Source organism: Dama dama, chromosome 12 (genome assembly GCF_033118175.1).
Source record: "Dama dama isolate Ldn47 chromosome 12, ASM3311817v1, whole genome shotgun sequence".
NCBI classification, from domain to species: Eukaryota; Metazoa; Chordata; class Mammalia; order Artiodactyla; family Cervidae; genus Dama; species Dama dama.
Genome location: NC_083692.1, coordinates 93,205,903 through 93,223,544, shown reverse-complemented (window position 1 = coordinate 93,223,544; position 17,642 = coordinate 93,205,903). Strand labels below are relative to the sequence as shown.

General features: G+C 40.6%; 1 protein-coding gene across 1 annotated transcript in view; it reads left to right on the top strand.

Moving 5' to 3' along the window:
• IQGAP2 (IQ motif containing GTPase activating protein 2) overlaps positions 1-17,642 on the top strand; it is a 298,400-nt gene that overhangs the window by 237,101 nt on the left and 43,657 nt on the right. The window contains exons 18-21 of the mRNA XM_061158141.1: positions 3,384-3,467; positions 5,982-6,053; positions 6,699-6,768; positions 10,993-11,201. Coding sequence (XP_061014124.1) covers positions 3,384-3,467; positions 5,982-6,053; positions 6,699-6,768; positions 10,993-11,201 — 435 coding nt within the window. The remainder of the gene's footprint in view (positions 1-3,383; positions 3,468-5,981; positions 6,054-6,698; positions 6,769-10,992; positions 11,202-17,642) is intronic.

Sequence of the window (17,642 nt, the reverse complement as noted above, 5' to 3'; positions counted from 1 at the left end):
TTAGAATCTGTAAAACGGCAGTAACTTCTGAGGTCTCGGTATCTCGGGAGACTCCTCTGTTACAACTGTATTGCACAGAAAATTTATTTATGGTAACAAAAACCAAAACCAGAAGATGGCTATTATAAATTTTTACATAAGTTCTTGTACCGTTCAAGGGAGAGATTGATGGTTTCGTAAATGCCTTCTGTCTCTGTCCATAAAAGGCTGCTTCTAAATGACCTTAGGGTTTAGAGTTTTGTCTCTGTTTGTATCTTTATACCAATAGCTTCTTCCTCCCAACTTTATACCTATAATTGTTTTCAATAAAGAGCCTCTAATTAGAAGAGCCTGCAGGCTCTGGGCCTTGCACAACAGTTCTGCTGTTAGCATGAAATAAGAAAGGCCAATCCTGATGAAATGAAAACTTACAAACAAAAAAGAAGAATGTTAAATTTTGACAAATAAAATAGGAAGCATGTGTTATTCTGCTTCTATAGACCAGAACCTCTAAACCCAGCCAATCTGCCTTGGTTTGGAAAGGTAACATTGATATATAAATGTAGATCCCAGAAAAATATACATAATCATTAAATAGGTGAAATATAAAATGACAGCTTTAGGAAAGTACTGTTGGTGAGCATTGACTCCTTAGGACATTAAAAACATCGTACATTAAAAAAATTAAATTAATTAATTAATTTTAAAAAATAAATAAAAATAAAAACATCATACAAAACCTACAAGTAGGTTCATTCCACCAGTGCAAACTTGCTTCAATATTAGATCTGTTACTACAACAGATTCCTTATCCAAAAGCTTCGAGAATCTAAGCTAATAGAGATTAATACTGTTTCTGGAGTTGAAATAATTCTTTAAAAAGCAGAATGAGTAATTGAGCCAATTCCAGTATCTTGGTTGCCTTTCAGTTTGGATCAAGGAATGGCATGTATAATATTATTTGTACATTTGCACCTCTGTGCTTTAAAAACAGTGCTAGGCTCAAAAGCACCTGAGTCACACTGAGACCATCATGACAAATGAGTTACTAGTTAGATTGTCATCCAGATGAATGCAATCACAATTTATCACTGTTTTCCTTTTTGTCAGCATTCTGACCTCTATACTTTTTCAGTATTACAAACAATAATACAACAGAAATCCTTAAATATCATCTTTCTACACAGGTGCTTATATTTTCTTAGGCTAGGTATATTGAAAATTAGAAACACTAGGTGAATTACTAAATCCTTTAAATTTGATGCTGCTAAATTCCCTCCAAAAAGACTATACTCTCTTGTAATTTTCCAGCTTCTACTCCCCATCCATGTTTTTGCCCCACTGCTTGGCGTGTGGATGATGTGAAAACTTCCCCAGAATTTCTCTGACTGCCACCCAAGGCTCCTCAAGCTTAGAGCCAGCTCACATTTTTTGTAGAGGTTTCCAATGTTTGTAGAATTGTGTTCTGAGGTTCCCTCTTTCAGCCAGTTCGAACTGTCTTCTCTCTCCCAGGGTCCCTCATAGTTTTTGACACTTAAGCCTTCTTGTTTTCTAGCAGTATGATGGATTGCTTTATAAACATACATGTAGAATGGTTCCATTGGAGGAAGCTGGGTGAAGGGTCCGTGGAACTCAATGTATTATCTTTGCAGCATCCTATGAGTTGCTAATTATTTCAAAATCAAGGTTTTTTTAAAGCACATTTGTCATTGCTAGGGATTTGAACTGAGGGAGGGGATGTCATGTGTAAAAGGGATGACTGATGAGAGGTTGCCGTGCGGCACGAGGAGCCCGGCGTGGCGCTCTGTGGTCACCTAGAGGGCTGGGGGTGGGGAGGCAGGCTCAGAGGGAGGGGATGTGTGTATTATTCTGGCTGATTTGCGTTGTTGTGCAGCAGAAGCCACCACAACACTGCAACAATTACAAAACAAAAAATAAAAATACCAGGAGGGGAAATCTGGAGCAAGTACTCCATTGAGTGTCTGTTCCATCATGACTGTTTTGTTTTGAATCATTACCAGAGGTATTTTCTTTTTTTAATGGCGATAAAATCCCATATACCTTTTTTAAAAAAAAAAAGGAATGGGGTGGATTGATATATGCAAATGTGAAAAAATTATAAAAATAACTTGATTTTTGTATTTGTCCCTTTGAGATGGGTGGATGGCATCACCCGCTCGATGGACATAAGTTTGAGTAAACTCCAGGGGTTGGTGATGGACAGGGAGGCCTGGTGTGCTGCAGTCCATGGGGTCGCAAAGAGTCAGACACGACTGAACTGAACACAGAATTTGTGTTTATTTCAATTCTAACTTGAAAAAAAAAATCAGAGCAGTGCAGTGAGTTACAAAGGTATGTCTGAATAAAAAGATTCTCAAAAATGAGTTGGACTCAACTTATAGCAACGATGGATGTGATCATTCTGAAGATACCAGTTTGTAGTTCCCTGGCAGCCCAGCAGTGAGGAGGCTGCGTTTCCGTCGCAGGAGGCACAGGTTCGATCCCTACTCAGGGAACTAAGATCCTGCATGCTGCACAGAGCAGCCCAGAAAAGAACAAAAAATTAAGATACCAGTTTGTGTTCACTTTTTATAAATGTTTCCTATAAAAGTTCTCGTTAAGGTGATAACGTAGTAAAGGTATATTGATGAAGCCTCATTAAACTTTATGTAAAAATAGATGAAATAATGCAAGACCCATCACAGCACTCCTGCTTTCAGGAATCCAGGGTCATCTTCCTTTTCGATCTGCATCACAGTGGCTCGCTTGCTGGAGTAAAGATACTTACTAGTCATTATTTTGAGATATCTCACGCATGCTCAGTCACTTCAGTTGTGTCTAACTCTTTGTGACCCTGTGGACGATAGCCCACCAGGCTCCTCTGTCCATGGGATTATCTCAGCAAGAACCCTGGAGTGAGTTGCCAGGCCCTCCTCCAAGGGATCTTCCCAATCCAGGGATTGAACCCACGTCTCTTATGTCTCCTGCTTTGGTAGGTGGGTTCTTTACCACTAGCACCACCTGAGAAGCCCTGAGGCATCTTATAATGTTACCAAATAATACGAACACCAAGTTGATCTGTTTGTATATTTCAGGGCAATTCATTTTAATTATTACTTCTTATCACTCAGGGCCTTGTTAAAATTATGCTTTCAAAGCAGAAACTGGGCTTCCACCTGGTAATTCCTTTCACCAGCTTGGGACCAGCCATAGCTCTGAGCAGGTGCGCTCTGCCCAGTTCAATGTCCATGTGGTGTCAGATGAGATGGTGTCCAGATGAGGTCTGGAAGGGAGGATCCCTGACATTGTCCCAACTGAGTGTCTCTTGTGATGTACTCTCTCCTTGCACTTTCTAAAATAAACTGTGACGTGTGAGTAATTCTGTAACTCATTATTTTCTACAGGCTTTTTGGAAGGCATATAAGCAACGGGAAGCATATAAACGCAGGCGACAAATGTTCATTGATAATATTCGTTTTATTGTGAAGGTAAACACTCTTTCCTACCTTAGCAAGCATGTAAACTTTTTTCTTCATTCTCCTTTTGCTTCTGGAAGACAGACTGTGTATGAGATGATGTCAGAAGCGAGTCCTGCCTCCCCCCTCACTTAGCTGATCATCCTCAAGAAGGTCCATGAAAACACTATGTTGTCTCTTTATAATATTAGGTTGGTGCAAATGTAATTGTGGTTTCAGATTGTGAATTTTAAATCAATATAACTAGGCTCAAACACATCTTTAGTAATCAAAATAGGAACCATTACAATCAACACATTTTTGCCAATGAGAAATAAGTTTGTTTATTTCTGTAGCATAAAAATCTGTGCTTCAGGATTCAACAAACTCTTGGAAAGCACTTTCTGCCTCCTGCTGGTTGCGGAAGCATTTTCTCTCCAAAAAAGTTGTTGAGATGCTTGAAGAAGTGGTAGTTTGTTGGCAAGAGGTCAGGTGAATATGGCAGATGAGGCAAAACTTTGTAGCCCAGCTTGTTCAACTTCTGAAGCATTGGTTGTGTGACGTGCAGTCGGGCATTGTCATAGAGAAGAATTGAGCCCTTTTTGTTGACTGATGCCAGCTGCAGGCATTTCAGTTTTCGGTGCATCTCATCAGTTTGCTGAGCATACTTCTCAGATGTAATGGTTTCACTGGGATTCAGAAAGTTGGAGTGGATCAGACCAGCAGCAGACCATCAGACAGTGACCATGACCTTTTCTTGGTGCAAGTTTGGCTTTGGGAAGTGCTTTGGAGCTTCTTCTGGGTCCAGCATTGAGCTGGTCATTGCCAGTTGTATAAAATCCAATTTTCATCACATGTATGTCACAGTCCGATTGAGAAAAGGTTCATTGTTGTGTGTAGAATAAGAGAAGACTACACTTCAAAATGACAATTTTTTTTAAATTTTCAGTCAGATCATGAGGCACTGATATATCGAGCTTTGTGACCTTTCCAATTTGCCTCAAATGCCGAACAACCATAGGAAGGTCAACATTGAGCTCTTTGTCAGCTTCTTGTATCGTTGTAAGAGGACAGCTTCAGTGATTCCTCTCAGTTGGTCACTGTCAGCTTCCGATGGCCGGCCACTGTGCTTCTCATCCTCAAGGCTCTTGTCCCCTTTGCAAAACTTCTTGAACCACCACTGCACTGTACATTCGTTAGCAGTTCCTGGGCCAAGTGCATTGTTGATGTTGCAAGTTGTCTCCCCTGCTTTGCAATCCATCTTGAAATCAGATAAGAAAATCACTCGAATTTGCTTTTGTCTAGCATCGTCTCCGTAGTCTAAAGAAAACATAAAATACACAACAAGTATTAAGTCATCAGCAAAAAAAAAAAAAATGAATATGTATACCTATGGCTGATTCATGTTAATGTTTGGCAGAAACCAACACAATACTGTAAAGCAATTATCCTTCAATTAAAAATAAATAAATTTTAAAAAATTAAGTAAGAAGTGTCCATGAAAATGATGTATAACATAGCCACATTTATTTAAGAATGTATTCCAGTATCAAATAGCAAAGTTCAACAATGCAAAACCGCAGTTACTTTTGCACCAACCTAATAAAAGCTTCTTCTCTAAAAAGTCCAAATTGATGTGGAGGAACTCCAGCTTTATTTCATGTTCTTTGTGTGATCTTCTCTAATAATAATTAGAATGTTCAGGTTTAACAGTACAAACCTTAGTTGTAAGGCAAATGCAAAACCAATGAGAACAAGGAAGTACAACTAAGTTAGGACCTGTATTTAGTAGATAAGCCCATCTAACCCAGCTTCCAATCGAGGCTGGTTGCTCCAAGCTTAGAGAAAGAGCAGCCATGGAGGTGCCCACTCTCAGAGCTGAAAACTAAAGGACTATCTGGCAATGAGCTTGTAGAAACTTGGAAATCCAGATAAGAGTCAGAAGAGTAGGGCTGGAGAGGGACAAAGTCAGATGAGATTTGTTAAGACTTTTTAAACTGTCAGGACAGAGAATGACATGGTCTAGACCTTTTGCATTATTAGTTCCTGAACATGTTACACTTGGAAATATCCTGTGCTCACCATGGAACACATGCTTATTCACCCAGAAAACCATGGGTCATAGTGGGTCCCTCATGAGAGCTTTTGAAATGTTTTCCTGTAAAGACCTAAAAAGTATTGGCTGCATTTAAGGGATGTTGGAAGCAACCCTGAACTTAGTTTTATTTGATCCCCTGACCCATTGCAACTCTCAGCAAAATGCCTTGCTCGCTTGGCTTTTATTTACTGAGATTAAAGCAAAATAGTACAAAGAACTGCATTACCTTCTCCACCATAACGTGTAACATGTTCTGAACTCCTCGGAGGAAAAGCAACGAAAGAAGTAGGAGATGAAGATGAGGCTGTAGGTGTTTGTTAGTTGGTGGGTGGCTCATTTTTACTTTTTTATCAAATAAACTATCAATATTATCTTTAAAAGAGTACATAGAAGGATATGAAAGGTGGTTTGGTAATTGCCTGGATTTCTCTTTTTCACTTATTTTTTAGATTCAGTCCTGGTACCGGATGGTAACAGCACGAAAGAATTACCTCTCACGACTGCAGTTTTTCAGAGATCATGTAAGAGACACACATGGATTTTTGTCCTCCCTGAGAATGAACTTAAATGAGTAGTTTGTGAATGTTAGCATTGAGTGATTCTTATTAAATGGTAGAAACAAATGCTTGGAGGGAAAAAAATGGATTTTAGAACTCAATGTGGTGCTATTTAGAGGCTTCTTATATATTTTTGTTCAGAGTAAGACTTCGTCATTCAGAACTGGAAAGGAAATGGGTGAGGAAAAATTTATGTGGGCTAGTTATGCCAGAGAGTAAAGATACTAATGAAGGACTTTTCAACATTGCTTGCGAAGTTTTAATTACTGCTAACCAGTTAAATAGAAACTCACAGGAGGAATTTCTTCAGGTTTTTTGAAGAATAGATATGTGAACATAGATCGGGCCATCTAAGTTTGGTGGTAAAATTCTTTTCCCTTTTTAGATATCTTTATTTAGACAATCCCTTTGCAATCTTGTTTATATACTGTTAGCTAACTTATCTGACCCTTTCTTCAAAGAGAATGCAAAAATAAATGTTGACTACGCCACATCTAAATACTGTCAGTTCATTCTTCAAATGCTGTCAGTTTTTAAAGAGTTCTTAATTCTAAAATAGTGGAGTCGATGGAACTCTGGGAGGTTGTGACTGGTCATCTTCTTTTGCAGAACAATGAAATTGTGAAAATTCAGTCTCTATTGAGAGCAAGCAAAGCTAGAGATGACTACAAAACACTGGGTAAGTGGGGCATTCTGAAACAAAGGATTCCTTATAAACCAAGCAAGCACAAGTTATTTCCATCTGATCACGTCCGTGGATGCACATTACTGCCAGTAGATTTTGACCATCTCAGACCCAAGCATGTCATGACAGGAAACGGGCCTTTCTATCAAAGTGGAATGGTTAAGGGCAGTAGATGGAATTTCTTCTTCAAAAAGAATGGACAGTGTTGAGGGGAGGGGATAAATTAGGAGTCTGGGATTAACAGATACACACTACTATATATAAAATTGATTATCAATAGGACATACTGTATAGCCCAGGGACCTGTATTCAATATCTTATAATAACCTATAATAGAAGAGAATCTGAAAATTTATATATATGTATAGATATGTTTTTCTGCAACAGCTTATGGAAAAACCCAATTTTGGCCAACCCAATATATATATATGTATATGTATATATATTTACAGTGTTGTGTTAGTTTCAAGTGTTTTGTGAAGTGATATAAAGTGATATGTATATATATTAATGATATGCCTCAATTATGCTTCAATTTTTTAAAAATGGAGTTGGCATTAATGCTGATATTTTTATAATAAATTTGAGCTAGCTATGGGCTCTATGGTAGGGTTAATGGCAACCTCAAGAGGGCTCATGCCACGGGGCACCTTCCAAGACCGCCGCTGCCTGTGCCCCGTCCCTGTGACAAGCCGATGATGACCCCCCCACAAGAGGCTTCCAGCGCTGCCAGACTCATACCCACAGCACCAGCCTTGGGACGAGGTCCCCATGGCCATTTCCTCAAGTGATGTGGGAAGGACCTCGCAGGAGTGGACTCAGTGGTGGCTTCTTGGCAGACCTGTTTTGGTATTTCCTGCAGCCTGTCAGTCATGGGGTCATTGGCAGGAGGTCAAGATAAAAACTGCATGTCTGTCTCACTATGTATTTCAAAAGAAAATCGTGAAAAACAATCATGAAAGGACCTCTTACAGATATTCAAAAAATAATAATAAGTAGAGGCAGGAATTTAATGCAAAAGAGTTAGCCAGAAGATAAACTTACATCTGAATACTGTTTATTACCTGGCCTGTGATTTTTTTCTTCTCATTTTAAGAACAAAACATAGTCATATAAGAAATTTAGAAATATGAATAAGAAGGGAAAAAGCACATAGTTTCACCTCCCAAAGAAAACTACAAACATCCTCATGTAATTTCATTCTAGACTTTTCACAGTCCCTGTGGTTTTTAAATTGTCTTCCTTATAATACTAGTATGTCATTTGCAGAAAGTTGGAAAACGGGAAAATAAAAATCACCCAGAAATAGCATTCACATTTTGTGCCACCTTTTGCAGTTTCAGCTCTGCTCATGTTTGTTATTCTATTATTCATTTGTTTTACATAGTGAAGCATTCTTTATATGCTGAATTTTTAACATTCTAATTTTCATAAGAGCATGTGATAAAAAGCATGTCCTAGATTAAGTCTAGAAGAGCTTGCTGATAAGTTTATTAGCACTGCCCAAATTCTTTAAATATTTAGGTCATTCAGGATTAGTTTTGAGAGGGCAAAACACATCATTTTGTATTTTAGTAGTGAAAATGGCCATTATGTTCTCTGTAACTATCTTGTTTCTTATTATTTTTTTTGAAAGAAATAAAAATACTGCTCAGTAATGTTCCTAGCACAGTAGTAGTAAGTAGTTTCGCCAACACCTTTTATTGTCAAAAGTCTGTCTGAATTATGGAGCAAAGTGTATGACCCAAGAAAGACCCTCCCTGGTACTTGTTAAGGGAAAAGTCTCTGGCAGCCTCAAAGGCCAGGTTCTGCCTCGAGCTGTGGAATCTTCCAAATTCTACCTTGTTTCTAGGTCCCAGAATCCAGTATGCAGACTGAGGGAAGGTGTCTCTAATGCCACACTGCTCCACTTTGCAATTGTGAGATTCATGTCTCCATTGGTAGATATCTTTCTTGTATTTTTTACAAGAAAGCTGAAGAGGGGGTTTGTTTTTTGAGTCCTGACACACTAGAATAGGTAAATTAAGGATAAATTTTCCAAACACACACAAGCTGCTTCTCCTCTTCTTCCAGGGAACAGGTTTTCGTGGGTAGCCTTTTTTTTTTTTTTTTTAATGTAAATTATGCTAGCATTTAGAATACTTTATTGACAAAAATCCATCCCTAAATTGTATATTCAAAAAATAGACAATTGTAGAAACGGTACTCAATCTGGAAAGGAAAACTCAGCTGTGAGATTACAAACCAATTTCACATAATTTAGCATTTGTCCACTTCCCTCAAGACCACCCCCCACCAATACCTTGTAAATAAATAGAACATATATAACTTTGTGGGTAGTTTTTGTCACTTGCTTACTTTTTTTTTAAGTTACAAAGATAGAAGGAATTCCAGCTAAAAAAATCTAGGTGATTTCTTATTAAAGTATAGAAGACAGAAACTATGTTAGTGAATAAATTAGATAAAAGCTGCTTTGGCAAATAAGGTGGCTTTGTGGTAACTGAACTGTAAATTTTCATTTCTTTCTCAATTCAGCACCTTCATAAAACAAAGGCATTTTCTTAAGCTGAAAAATGTCACTTTTATTAGTCTGTCATAATTCATTTTCACCCATTTCCTCCAGAAGGGCACTGGAACTTGCTAGAACTTTAACTGGCCACTTGTAAGTGCTGACTGTGAGGTTGAGTGGTTTCCTGAAACGAAAGTTACCACAAAGTGGTGTGAAGATATGAAGATGCCAGAAAGCCAACTATTGACAGAGGAGCTGTTACATTTGAACCATAAAAATTTGTAAAGCTAAATTATTCATTTGTTTCTACCTGCCCTGTTGGCACACAAAATGATACACAGCTCTCTGGAACAGACGGAGAGAACTTCAGACACACATGAGATGGCTTACATTCTCTCAGCTATATAACTGAGCTCTGGTGTGTGGTTCAGCCTGTTCCTGAAATGGTCGTGTCACCAACAGCATCTGTGGTAAAACAGCAGGAAAATCGATTCACATATGCTTTGGTGATCAGGAAGTCAAGGGTCCATGATCCATGGTAACTTGCGATCTAGTGGAATATGAGGTATTATCATCCAGTAGATTCTGAGCCTGGAGGCAGATGTGGACCTCTGATGCTTTTCCTTGATAGATATCAATAAATACATCGGAAGAGGCACAATAGTAATACAGATGACTCTAGAATTGGCTGTTTGTGCTGGGTTCACGCTGCTAATTGTTTGCATTGTTGATTGAACTCTATTTCTTAAGTGACGAAACACCATACAGCCAAACAGTATTAACACAAGGAAGCTTGAATAGAGCCCTGATGTAAAGGAGAGGGTGTTGACTGAGGCTGCCACAACTGGACTGGGCTCTCTCAAGTCCTCTTGGTATTGCTGTGTCCTGTCCTCAGCCTTGAAGGTCCAGTTGTTTACTCTTATAATTTACCCAGGGTCACTCTCACTAAACACCTTTAAAAACTTGTTTTTTTGCAAAGTCACAGTGCCAAGGAATCAAAGCGTAAGTAACATTCAAGGCACTAAGGGAAAGCCCTTGGAAGAATTTACATAGATATGCTCACCATGACTAAGCCTGGTCTCCTAGGTCTCCCTGGTTCATGCTGAAATGATAGGGACCCAACTTCAATTTCTAAATTTATTTTGTTTCTGCCAAGCAGAACATGTGTTCCCATTGTGGTCCTCTTGGCTTCTGTTGAACCTTACAGTTCTCCTTTGACGGACCTTTTCTAATTCCCCTTTCACCTAATTCCTGCTCCTTCTCCCAAAGTCTTTTGGGCTGAAAAAACAAACACTTTCTGCTTCCTGCAGCAAGAACAGAAATCTCTTATCTGGCTCAGCCACAAGCTCTCAGAGCCGGGAAAGCTCAGTGTTAGCATTCTTTCCCAGATTCCTCATCAATAAGACACCAATAGATAGAACTATCTGCTCAGTGTGGGAATCCTGGAAACAGTGTGAGAGACGGCTGATAAACAAATGCTGGATAACAAGGAAATTGTGAGGCAGACCTTCTCAGTGACCTGCATTTATTTATATGATCAGTTTCCTTTGACACGTCATATTTGACGTGAGGCGGGATGATTCACTGTGGGGCCCAGCACCACCATTGCTCTATTTTCTGATAATGCTTTCTTTAAAGACCTAGTTTCTTTCCTACTGATGATCATTTCAAGCATGCCCAGTTGAAGCACTCCTTTCCTTTCCTTGCAGTTGGCTCCGAAAACCCCCCGTTAAGGGTAATCCGCAAATTTGTATACCTGTTGGACCAAAGCGACTTGGATTTCCAGGAAGAGCTGGAGGTGGCCCGGTTGAGGGAGGAAGTAGTGACGAAGATCAGGGGCAATCAGCAGCTGGAGAAAGACCTGAACCTGATGGACATTAAGATCGGGCTCCTGGTGAAGAACAGGATCACGCTGGAGGTCAGTGGGGTCTCTGGGACTCTTGGCTCCCAGGAGACAGAAGATGCTCGTATTTGTGCCCACATCACTCTTGGTCCAGCTAAGCTCCTTTGGAGTCCAGAACGGGTGACCCAAAGTTTATTTTCCATTTTTATTACCACTTAATATTGCTCAGACAGACCTGACCTGGAAAATTCTTTGCCTTCCCCTCTTTGATAACATTTGATAAGGCTTCTGTATCATTCTCAAAGGAAGTTTATACGAAATAAAACCTACTTACATATGTCCCTTCATAGCAAGACTAAGGCCTTTCTATAAATAGAAATTAACATATATCAATTTATAGTTCAGTTCAGTCACTCAGTCGTTTCTGACTCTTTGGGACCCCATGGACTGCAGCACGTCAGGCTTCCCTGTCCATTACCAACTCCCAGAGCTTGCTCAAACTTATGTCCATCAAGTAGGTGATGCCATCCAACCATCTTATCCTCTGTCATCCCCTTCTCTTCCTGCCTTCCATCTTTCCCAACATCAGGGTCTTTTCCAATGAATATTCAGGACTGATTTCCTTTAGGATGGACTGGTTGGATCTCCTTGCAGTCCAAGGGACTCTCAAGAGTCTTGCCCAACACCACAGTTCAAAAGCATCAATCCTTTATCACTCACCTTTCTTTATAGTCCAACTCTCACATCCATACATGACTACTGGAAAAACCATAGCTTTGACTAGACGGACCTTTGTTGGCAAAGTAACGTCTCTGCGTTTTAATATGATGTCTAGGTTGGTTATAGCTTTTCTTGCAAGGAGCAAACATCTTTTAATTTCATGGCTGCAGCCACCATCTGCAGTGATTTTGGAGCCCAAGAAAATCAAGTCTGTCACAATTTATAGTTAAAAACAAATATTTCAACATGAAAACACATGGGCCTGATGCCATTAGATGTGATAAAATTACCAGGCTTGGCCCTTTTCACAGAATAGCCACAGACTGAGAGGGCTACAGATGAGACTGGTCAAGAGAGTGGCGGAACTGTCCATGAATTCATTTTCCAAAATGGAGGACAGGGTAATAACTCCTGGGTAATAACTCCTTGAATGAGCAAAGTGTGGTCTTCCCTCCACCCCGACCACCCGACATGGAATTGCCATCCTAGAAAACTGCTGCTGCTGCTAAGTCACTTCAGTCGTGTCCGACTCTGTGCGACCCCATAGACGGCAGCCCACCAGGCTCCCCCGTCCCTGGGATTCTCCAGGCAAGAACACCGGAGTGCATTGCCATTTCCTTCTCCAATGCATGAAAGTGAAAAGTTAAACTAGAAAACTAAGTTTATATTAAAATTCTGAAGGATCTATGTTGTACTTATATGTAAAATGATTAGATTTTAGGCTCAAGCAGCTATACACTGAATTTTGACCTACATGAATGACCAGCAGGACTTTAAAAAATCCAACCATGGACACAGCCTACCAGCATCTGGGCCGCAGAGCATCTGTCCTCCCAGCGCCCGGGCGCTGGAAGCCAGCAGTGTCCTCCAGCCCATCAGATGTGGGCCCCAGCCACGCCATTCCCAGATGACCCCCTACAGAGCGGCACTGGCCTGACGTGCCTGGGTCTGTGCTCAGTCGCTCCCTAATCATGGCCTCTAAGAAAGTAAGACTGTCGCTTTGTGTACTGTGAGAAATCTGCTGGTGTCAGAGCTCCAGAAACCGAGAAAGTGTTTTCATCCAAGGGAAGGACACCACCAGGACAAGACCTCTCTCCGCGTCCCTGCTCCCCTGCCATGTCGGTTTTCAGAAAGCCTGTAAGGCAAGCAGGGAAGCTGACCACCTGGATGCCCTGAGAAGGCTGCAGAGGCCCGAGGTGGAGAGTCAGCTTCCCGTGCGGTTCTGGGAAACTGGGAGATGAGCGGTCACAGGAGGCTGCCAGCTCCGTGGTCGTGGGACTGCCTCGCTCCTGTCTGCTCACCTCACAGTGATTCCAGCAAAGCACCTCAGAGAAAATGAGGAGACTAGAACAACTCATAAGACAAGAAATGACCATCTCTCCTAAATATTAAGGAATAAAACTACACATTTAAATTTTCTGCGTTTAACTCTATATTTTCACTATTTTATCCAGAAAAGCAATAGTACTTTAAAAACAGGTGCCTACCACCCCCTGCTCTCTCTTGGTCTTTAAAAACAGTATATGTTTGTATTGTTTGACACATATGAAAACTTTTAAGTATAATATATTCCAGAAGGTCCCTCAGAATGCCTTTTATAGCCTTAAACTGCTGTTTTATCCTATTCCCATAAAGTCGTAAACAGGAAATGTCTTCCCTTTTAAAATAAAGGCTCAGTTGCAAAAGAGTAAATAGTTGAAACATGTAGCTTGTGGAAATGCAAGCATGGCAGATCTTCAGATCTTTATGAGTGTTTAAGATGTTTATAAAGCATTACTAACTTTTTTTCCTTAGAAGTCAAGATTTTTATTTGCAAATAAAAAAAGCTGACCATGATTAGCTTAGAGAGGAAAAGAATTTACAAATACCAAAAGCGATAAAGCATTACTAATTGATAGCATTGTGAAACAAAGTTAGTTCTTCAACACCAAATATTTATCAAGCACTGATTAAACTAGTGATAACTACATACTCTTTCATCTTATCATTGATAGTAGAATTTTTCATGTGATGATAAGAACAGTACAGTTGAAACTTTATTTGCAGTGGTAAAATAGTGGGAAATAACCAAACCCCGAAACAGCAAGTCATAGAATCAGTCCAACAGGTATGTTACAGAGCGACTGGGGGAAAAAGTCACTTCTGAAGAATATTTCAGGGCAGACAGAAAGGGTTGGAATATAATGGAGAAGAAAATAAAACAGTGAAATTTCATTTATTGTAAAATATATATATACAATTAAGCTAAACGTGAAGAGGAACTAAAGAGCCTCTTGATGAAAGTGAAAGAGAAGAGTGACAAAGCTGGCTTAAAACTCAGCAGTCAGAAAACTAAGATCTTGGGATCTGGTCCCATCACATCATGGCAAATAGATGGGAAAACAATGGAAACAGTGACAGACTTTATTTTCTTGGGCTCCAAAATCACTGCAGATGGTGACTGCAGCCATGAAATTAAAAGATGCTTGCTCCTTGGAAGAAAAGCTATGACAAACCTAGATAGTGTATTAAAAAGCAGAGACATCACCTTGCTGACAAAGGTCCATCTAGTCAATTCTATGGTTTTTCCAGTGGTCATGTATAGATGTGAGAGTTGGACCATAAAGTACACTGAGCACCAAAGAATTGATGCTTTTGAACTGTGGTGTTGGAGAAGACTCTTGAGAGTCCCTTGGACTGCAAGGAGATCCAAACTGTCCATCCTAAAGGAAATCAGTCCTGAATATTCATTGGAAGGACTGATGCTGAAGCTGAAGCTCCAATACTTTGACCACCTGATGGGAAGAGCTGACTCATTGGAAAAGACCCTGATGCTGGGAAAGATCAAAGGCAGGAGGAGAAGGGAACAACAGAGGATGAGATGGTTGGATGGTATCACGGACTCAATGGACATGAGTTTGAACAAGCTTCGGGAGTTGGTGATGGACAGGGAAGCCTGGCGTGCTGCAGTCCATGGGGTCGCAAAGAGTTGGGCACTACTGAGCGACTGAACTGAACTGAAGCTAAAAGAAAAAAATTAAGCAATTTTTCTTTGCATGGTATAGAATTAACCATATTTTTTTGTTTGTTTGTTTTAAACAACAAGCATGTGTTGAGTGAGAGGAAACATTTTAAAGGGAAGTAACTTAATTCTTACAGAGCAACTCTAGCTCTCTGTAGTAACCCTGTGTCTTACGATTCTTTCAAAATGGGCATTCCTGCTAGAAACCTCACAAAGTCAGTGGGCAAGTGAAATAGCTAATAGTTCTTGTAAGCAAAAAGAAAAGTTAGGAAAAAGAAACAGATAACTGGTAGAGGTTCCTGGGAGATATAGGGAGGAAGAAATGTCTAGACTCTTAATTAGCTTGAAGGAAGACGGAAGTAGAAATAGAAGGGAACCTTGAATCACTGAAACTCCCATTGGTGTCTGTACTGTAAGTGCAGACTTGCAGGCCAGGGCTACCTGAGGCCCAGGACTGAAATTTTCTGCTTGATAAAGCTCCTTCATTGCTTATATGAACATGTTTCCTTAACCTCTCTAAGCCTTTTCTTTACTGGAAAATGTGCTAAATGCCTTACATGGATTGTTTTCAACCTTCACATCAACTCGGTAAGATTGCTATTATTAAGCCCATTTTGTAGATTTAAGGCAACTGAGTCTTAGAGAGGTTAACCTGAGCAAGGTCACAAAGCTCCTTATGCTTTGTGGACACCCATCCTTTTATGACTCCAAAGCCCAAGCCCTTTGTCCTAGTTCACACCTTCTACAAAAGTATGTGTACACTATCATATTACCTTCATCCAGATAGTATGTTAACAGGGGGAAGGGAAAGATGGTGGCAATTAGGGCAACACTGAGAAGTGGAAATACTAAGAGCAAGTGCCATTGCTTCTTCAAACCAGCACTCCCCGAGATGTACAATATTTACTGATAAGAATTGTTGTTCAGTCGCTCAGTCATGTCCGACTCTTTTGCGACCCCATGGACTGCAGCACGCTAGGCTTTCCTGTCCTTCATCATCTGGGCTTGCTCAGACTCAGGTCCATTGAGTTGATGATGCCATCCAACCATCTCATCCTCTGTTGTCCCCTTCTCCTGCTGCCTTCAATCTTTCTCAGTATTAGGGTCTTTTCCAATGAGTCAGCTCTTCGCATCAGGTGGCCAAACTATTGGAGTTTCAGCTTCAACATCAGTCCTTCCAATGAACGAACATTCAGGACTCATTTCCTTTAGGATGGACTGGTTGGATCTCCTTGCAGTCCAAGGGACTCTCAAGAGTCTTCCTGTTCCTGTCTTGACCAAATCTATTGATGTTAATAATACAGAGGAATTTAGTTCTTCCCTGGATCTTGCCTACCACCCCCTGCTCTCTCTTCTTCTGTATATGTCCAAAAATATGACCCTTAAGATGAAGTCTGCAACAAAACAAAGGAAAAGTCCCCCATTTCCAGCACTAACCCCATTGAAAGTAGTTGGGAGGCCATGGGCAGGGGGGACATGTGATGGAGAGGTTGCAAGTACCAAGATTTTTTTTTCCTCTGTATATTTAAAATCAAGATAATCAATTATCCCCTGTATTTGGGAGAACTGTGTGATCTACACATCCCTGGTTATTTGAAGAGAAGCCTGAGTTAGACGGAACTGTAAGCCAGGTAGCCTAGTTCTGTCTGAGGATGTTTTGGGCTTCCCTGATAGCTCAGCTTGGTAAAGAATCTGCCTACAATGCAGGAGACCCTGGTTCAGTTCCCAGGTCGGGAAGATCAGCTAAAGAAGGGATAGGCTACCCACTCCACTATTTTTAGGCTTCCCTTGTGGCTCAGCTTGTAAGGAATCCACCTGCAATGCAGGAGACCTGGGTTCGATCTCTGGGTTGGGAAGATCCCCTGGAGAAGGGAAAGGCTACCCACTCCAGTATTCTGGCCTGGAGAATTCCATGGACTGTATATTGGGGTCGCAAAGAATCGGACTCAACTAAGTGACCTTCACTTTCACTGTCATACATAGATAAGGATATCAAGCCACTGCCTGCCTAGACTGTTCCTGAGTGCCCGTCTGGAGATAATTATGCTTCCTTTCTGCAGCTTGAATGTATTTTTACATATTTGTGAAATAAGGGGGGAAATGTTGCCTTATAAAAATTTTTATAGAAATGCAATCCCCTCTTTCCCCATATAAACCATTAGAAGAATATAAGTAAAGGATTAAGTCACGGTTGCCCCCACCTCCCGCCAAGCTGGGAATGAGAAAGAATAAAAACGTAGACCTAGAAGGCAGTGGATGTAACTACATTGAACTATCTAATCTCAAAGCTCCGAGGGTTTTTCTCCCTACCTATGAACTGACCCCAGCTATGGGAGAAGTTATTGTCTTGCAGTCACTCAGTCGTGTCTGACTCTTTGCGACCCCACGGACTGCAACACGCCAGGTTTCCCTGTCCTTCACCATCTCCCGGAGGGGTTGCTGCAGAGAGTCCTTTGGGGCTCAGAGCTCAAGGAAGCAGAAAGACAAAGTTTGGGGAAGAACAGCTTTCTCCCCACCTGCCCTCTGGGACAGTGACGCTCTGTTGAGGGTAGAGGAGGCATCCTGGAGCTGTGACTTTCATGTAAGACCCGTGCCATCAGCAGGTCATGAAATCAGTTTAGTGCGTCACTTCAGCAGTCTTTGAAAATGAAGTAGAACAAAAGCAAATTGAAGTATCAGAGTGTGTCCCAAGAGTAAGAATAAGTGTCATTTTGTGTAGTATGTGGGGGTGTGTTTACCAATAAAAGATATAAAATATATTTCTTACTGTGGATCTCCATAAAAATGTGTGGTGG